At 48.1% G+C, this 6,452-nt stretch overlaps 1 protein-coding gene across 1 annotated transcript in view; it reads right to left on the reverse strand.

Annotated features, from left to right (window-relative positions):
- Eml6 (EMAP like 6) overlaps positions 1–6,136 on the reverse strand; it is a 252,535-nt gene extending 246,399 nt beyond the window's left edge. The window contains exons 1-2 of the mRNA XM_087909226.1: positions 6,012–6,136; positions 4,472–5,184 (exon numbers count right to left, since the gene is read on the reverse strand). Of these exons, the coding sequence (XP_087765352.1) occupies positions 4,472–4,668 (197 nt within the window). The 5' untranslated portion in view covers positions 4,669–5,184; positions 6,012–6,136. The remainder of the gene's footprint in view (positions 1–4,471; positions 5,185–6,011) is intronic.
- Positions 6,137–6,452: the final 316 nt, after the last annotated feature.

The raw sequence follows: 6,452 nt of genomic DNA on the forward strand, positions 1-6,452 counted from the left end.
ACCTGACGATGAGCAGAGCCACAGAGAGAACAGTGTGCTGGCCTCCATTAACAACCAGCGCAAAGGCAGGAACCCAGCAGCTAAGATCAGAACCTGGAAAACAGGGGAGCAATAGCTTTGGGCTTTGGAATTGGACCAACCTCGACTCCAATTCCCATTCTAGAGTCAGCCTGCTGCTAACCAGACATGAAATCCTTAACACCTCTGTGCCTTACTTACCTTGTCAGTAAGTAGGGGTCAGCAAGCCAGGCTCCCCAGAAGGCAGATTGAAAGGATGGAGGAGATAAATCTGGATACACATTTAACTCAGGGTCTTTAGCTCTCAGGAAATGTTAACTGAGCCTATGTTAAGGTTCATTCTCAGCATCAGGAAGCTGTTCCCTCTACAGGTAGAGATGTTCGGAATGGGAGAATGGCACCAGAAACCCCCGCAAAACCTGAGGAGTAGCACTTGGTATTCTGTCTGAGTGCGGAGAAAGGTCTCCAGGAGAGGTTACACTGCAGCCGGGGGGCTGCCCAGGGCAGGGATACAAACACCGTCCCTGGGATGAGCACTTACCCTTGGCCATATACTGTGGGCGTCTTCTATGCAACCTCAACAACACCACAAATGCCCGTAAATCCCACTTTATCATGGGATTTAAGCTGTTTTACCGATGACACTGATGCCCAAATTGTAGCTGATCTAGGCTTCACAAAAAGAGAAGGGCAAGTACATCATTCTGGTATAAAGCAGGGAAGAACCGGGTTCCTGCATGAGATAGCAAGCAAGAAGCAAACATCTTATGACTTTTAATGGAAAAATCAGGACAGAATGGAAAGTTAGGGTACAAAGGAATGAAAAGAGTCTAAACATTTGTCTGTGCACAATGAGGAACTGTTTGGGGGGTGTATGTGTTTAATTGAGCACAACAATAAACATTGATTGAGTACCTATTAAGGGTAAGCCCCCCCAATAATTTGCATACATTCTTTATAATCACCCCAGCAATGCTGCAACTTGGGTGTTGACAGGTTCATTTCACAAATAACGCCAAGAGAGGTCACACCCTTGTTGAATGCTTCTAGTAAACTGCAGTGGGGTTCTTCCTGCTTGTTCTGATGTCAAAAGGTCAGTACCCTTCCCCTTAAGATAACACTGCAACTAAACCTCCTCTGCAACAGGAAGATAAATAAATAAATAAATAGATAGATAGATAAATAAATAAATAAATAAATAAGAATAAAATGGAGAAATGGAATTATCTAGAAGGAATATAGGGATCCACAGTGTAGAGACAAACACATCACTGTGAACATGAGGACAGTGATGGGGGTGGCTGCACAGGTGACTTTTTCTTCCATCTATTCTCTCTCCTTCTCGAGGTTTTCTGTCGGCTCAGGAAAGCAAAGCAGTGATTATCCCAGCCAGCAGCCCCTGACCGTCTTGCCTTCGAACACAATTTGAGTTTTGTCAACCCAATAACAAACACCAGTTTAGGGTATTTATTTGTCTCGTCACAGTGTTATCAAGCCTAAAAGATGGCATCATTCTCTCATCTGTCATCTGCATTGAAAGATAATCATTCAAGAGAATGAAACTAAGCCTGCTTAGCCAACAAATCACATTATGCCTCACACAGCAACACTTGGAAAAATCTGCCTTAAATGCACATCCTGTCAAAGCAAAAGGACACATGCTGAGCACTAATGAGGCCTGCGAAATCCTTCGTCATTAAGGTTCACCACGATCTCAGAGAGCACGCAGCTTTATAAAATGGAGTATGTTGTCAATATATATGTTAGGCTGCTTTGCAGCTAATATTCCAGGCAAAGGTGTATTTGTTTTAAGTATCAAATTTATAGGCATGGAATTTCCTTCATAAGCCAGTGAACAGGAACTGCACTGCCCGATTTGTTGAAATCAAGAGTTCTAATATTTGTGTAATTATTTAAAAAGACAAAATATTTTCTGCACTAAAACCTTGGCTACTAAGCCAACCCCATTCAATGGTAAACTTCAGCATTTCAAGTGGAAAAACAGTGGCATACTAGGGCATGCAGAGATGGATTGAAGCGATACGATAAAAGAACATTGTTGTTTATGTTCTGCCTTCTTCAGAAAAAAAAAAGGTGTTTAGATGTATGAGAGACAGCAAGATGACAAGACACACACTCCAATTCACAGTCCCTAATTACATAAAGAGCTGTGGTTTTGGTTTTCTACCCACTGAACTTCATGTTATGCCATATGCAAAGATGTATATCAATGTAGACTCTCTGCACACCTGCACATACACAGAACCAGCCACTATCATGGAAAATGTAAAGGTCTCGTTCTGAAGTCACACTTGCTGCTATACCAGTGTTCAGTCTAAGAGATATAACCATCTCAAGAAGTGGAGCAGAAAATAAACTCTCCCTTTTGCCTTCCCATCAGTTACGTCTACCTGTAAAGCAGTTATAACTTCATTCGCCTGCTCTTCAAACCCGAATGTCTCTTTAACCATCCAGCCAGATGTCCTCACAGCCCCTCCAGGCCAGCTGCCCATCATCACAATGGTTTACTGCAACTCCACCCTTTCCCACCTTCAATTTCAACAAGGCATTAATTTTTTTTTTCCTTTTAAGAGAAAGACTGTGTATTAAGAATCCAGCCCCGCCCCCCCCCCCAAGTAGCTGAGCGAAGTGTCGTGTTAATATCATTTAACCCTAGGAAATCTTCTGTTTAATTGCTACTCTTCCCCTTCCCCCAGAGGACCACCCCTTCTTATCTGATGCTGCATTGGAAAGCACTGCATGGAGACAGAGCAAACACACAATGGGTTTAAATTTTTAAACAGCCAACCTTCTCGTGAGTCACGGTTAATCATTTGCACCTGTGCCTTTAACAATCAGCCACACAACTAGGGAGACAAAATCTGCGGGCTGGAACTCAGTAAGGATGCCCCAATCACAACCGTCCCAAATCCGGGACGAAAGGAAAGGGGGCTTTGATGTGACAAGAAGGAAGTTTTGCATGCCAGTCCCACCAGATCTGGAAGGCATTTCAGAGCTCCCAGTATGCAAAGTCTTCTTCTACAGGGGAGCTCAAAGCTGGGTGTGGCGGCTCACCCTTGTAATCTCAGCAATCTGAGGCAGAAGGATTGCCCTGAGTTTGTGGCCAGCCTGGACTCCATATTGAGTTGCAGGCCAACATGGGCTCAAGTGTGAGATCTTATCTTAAAAACACAAGGGACAGGGAGGGACACAAAGTCAGGGAGGAAAGACACAAAGTCAAGATCTCAAACGTGTGTGTGTGTGTGTGTGTGTGTGTCCTATGTTTCCAAGTATTAAGTTTTTGCCTTCTGTAACCATTTTCAACTAAAAAAAAATAATAATAATTCTGGACTGTAAGTGCAGCACCAGTTGCGGGAGAAACCTTTTATGCTGCTGTTCCCACTAAGAAGGTAAGACCATTGACATCACACTACTCTACTCATCCCATGCGAAAGGCCAATTTATAACAGAAACGATATCCTGATTAGGTAGACGCTGCGCTCTGCACCAATGAAACACACATCTGGAAGGTACAAACACGGTCTATCTTCAGTAATCATTGCCTCTGTGAGTGGAGGTGTCCACACCATGGAAAGCGTCCTCAACTGCCTTAGGCAGAAAGGGATTCCCTATGAACAGCATCTGGACCACACCTATTTGGCCATAGGAGACGCTGACAAAGGCTGGGGAGAAATAGGTCTAATCCAGACGAGAGGCTGGTACAAAGATTCAAATATGCCCCCTTTATCAACAAGAGGGGTCCTAAAAACGACTACTTTGTGCAAAGGAGTTCCCCTAGACCATCCACTACCAAATGCTGCTCATTCTACGGGGTAGATGGTAAGGTTTTACGGTTCAGTAGCTGCTGCCACTCTTTTTAATACCCTAAAAATGTTGTGAAAAACATCCATTTATTGTGTAAATAAGCTTTCGGCACTAAAAAACTGCTGCAATCAGAAAACACTCCCCACCCACAACAGAAATATCCCCAGTTCAGTGCTTCGGGGATGAAGATCCCAAAATTTCTACCTGTAGCAAAATTTCTTTTCATTTGTTTAGATCCATTTGCTTGCTGGGGAACCTACTGAGGAGCCCTCCAAAAATGCTACCCACAGTTCATCTAGTGGTCCTACTGTTTACCTAGTTAGGGAAGCGTGAGAGGTGTTTGGTAGTTATCCAGTCCTTCCACTTGTAGCAGGAATGAACAAAACAGCAGCACACCACTTAACTCAGTAGAGCTTTCAAAGCCTTCTGAAGGGACAGCGACGACTCTCTCCCAGCTACACCTTCCTCCCTATTTCTTCTCTAGCCCTAGCATCTGCAGCCCGTCTCTAGCGGCTCCTAGGAGAATCCTTTACTCCACGGGGCTCTCGGACGGACATGACCCCGGTTATTTCCACCCTTATGTCCTCTATATTCAACCCTTTCCCACGGCCCCAGTTCACCCCCTTACCTGATAATGTCGTCGTTGTGTCCCAGGAAGAATTTTTGGCTGTGCTCTCGGGTGTTGTACACCACCCCTACCCCAGCTACAAAGTAAACCACCTCCTTGCCGGCGGTGTAGTACAGGTTGTTGCGGCACTGGTGACCCCGGTACCCGTACACCCACTCCAGCCGGAGCTGGCAACTGGGAGCTGTCCGATCCGCCATTATAAGCCGACCCCGCGCGACCCCCGGTGCCCCGCGCGTCGGCTCTGTCCTCTTCAAGGCTCGGGCTGCTGCGGCGAACCTGCAAGGGCTCAGGGTACAGCGCGGGGCGCCGATTTCCGCGGCGACGCACAGGCACAGCCCAGTACGCCGGCCGCCACCATCATCCGCTGCTGCGGGAGACAAGCCGCCGCCGCCGGTGCGCAGCAGCAAGACCCCGCTGGGAGCCCCGACTCCTTCCCTCGGGGGCCAGGCGGCTTCGGGGGCACCAGCACCAGTGCGCACGCCTCACTGCACCTGCGGGCTTCGGCCCCCGAGAGAGGTTCTCCCTGGGGTCACCCCGCCTTTAAAATCAGAGATCTGCATATCCAGACACGGATTACCCAGTTCGCCAAGTTTGAGGCGCGCGGGGGCTTCGCAGAAGGCGGCGGGATTTATTCTGTGACAGGTCTGATCTGACAGGCAGCCGGAGTAAGCTTTGCCATCATCGTCCTTGGATCCGAAATTGACAGTCTACATCTAGGATGCAAGAGCGAGGAAGAGAAAGAATTTTTGCATGTCACCTAGTACAAGAAAATGATCATCAAACTAAAACCAAGTTGTGGATTGTGTTTGGGCGTTTTTTATTTTAATTGTCCACCTTTCTCCTTCCGTATTCACCTCCTTAATTGTAGGAAATACGCCCTAAACGCTACTACTGGCTGGCAGTTGCTGATCTAATTTGAAATAACACTTGCTGTTTCCTCCATAAAGCCAGGGCGAATATGAAAAATGGTCATTTTTTTTTCAGATGCTCCAGTTAGCTGTCGTGCATGTGTTTAAAGTCCATACTATCCATGAGCCTTCTCTTCACAGAGAAAACCATAAAGAACTTAGCCGTTTTCCCTAATCAGCTACTCCAATTGCAAGCGTCATTTAAAAAAAAAAATCTGAATTGTAGGAAATCGGGCACCAGGACAACTAGAGAAAAGCGCTACCTACAAAAGCTCCCGCTCCAGGGGAGAAAAAGAAAAAGAAAAAAAAATTAACAAGTGGCAACATAATAATAATAATAATAACAATATAATGATGATGATCTTAATAATAATCGTGCCCCTGTCCCCAAGAAGATCCGAGCAAGCTACGAGACCCTGCGGGCTCCGGGATTCTGCCTATAGCTTGGCGGGGGGCGAGGTCTCCCGTGGGGCCCCGAGGACAGAGATACCCCATGCTCAGCCTGCCGCGGCAGTTCCGAGGGATGCCATCCCGAGGGATACCCTGGCTCGCGCTCCACGGTCCCGGCGGGTTCCTACACTCCCACCCGGACCAGACTCTCTCCGAACATCCCTGCTCTCTCCGCCTCTAACCTCTGCTGCCCGCCGTGCGTCCAGGATCCCGCACCAGCCAGCAAAATCCTCTGCCTGCCCTCCCTCCCCGCCCCGAGCACCCCGGGATAGGCTTCGTCACTGGGGCGCCCGGGGACCAGCTCTTCCTCCAGCCGGGGCTCCGGAGGCGGGGCCAGCGCCGGGACGGGTTACTAGGCGAAATCGCGGCGCTAGGAAACGCAGACGCCCGCGAGGGCTGAAGCCGCCCCTCCCTCTGCCAGCTTCTGTATGCATCCTGGGAATCGTAGTCCTCTGTAACCAGCTTGCACGAAGAGCACTTGGGGTGTACTACAAGTCCCAGGATTCTGTGCGACCACCGGGCGGCCGGGCGGGTGCCAGCAGAGAATGCGTGTCTCCCACAGGACCTGGGAACTCACCCAGACTGACATTGGTGTTCTGCAGTGATCCAGGCTGTTGGCCTGC

The sequence above is a fragment of the Myodes glareolus genome, chromosome 8 (assembly GCF_982192425.1).
Source record: "Myodes glareolus chromosome 8, mMyoGla1.1, whole genome shotgun sequence".
Classification (NCBI taxonomy): Eukaryota; Metazoa; Chordata; class Mammalia; order Rodentia; family Cricetidae; genus Myodes; species Myodes glareolus.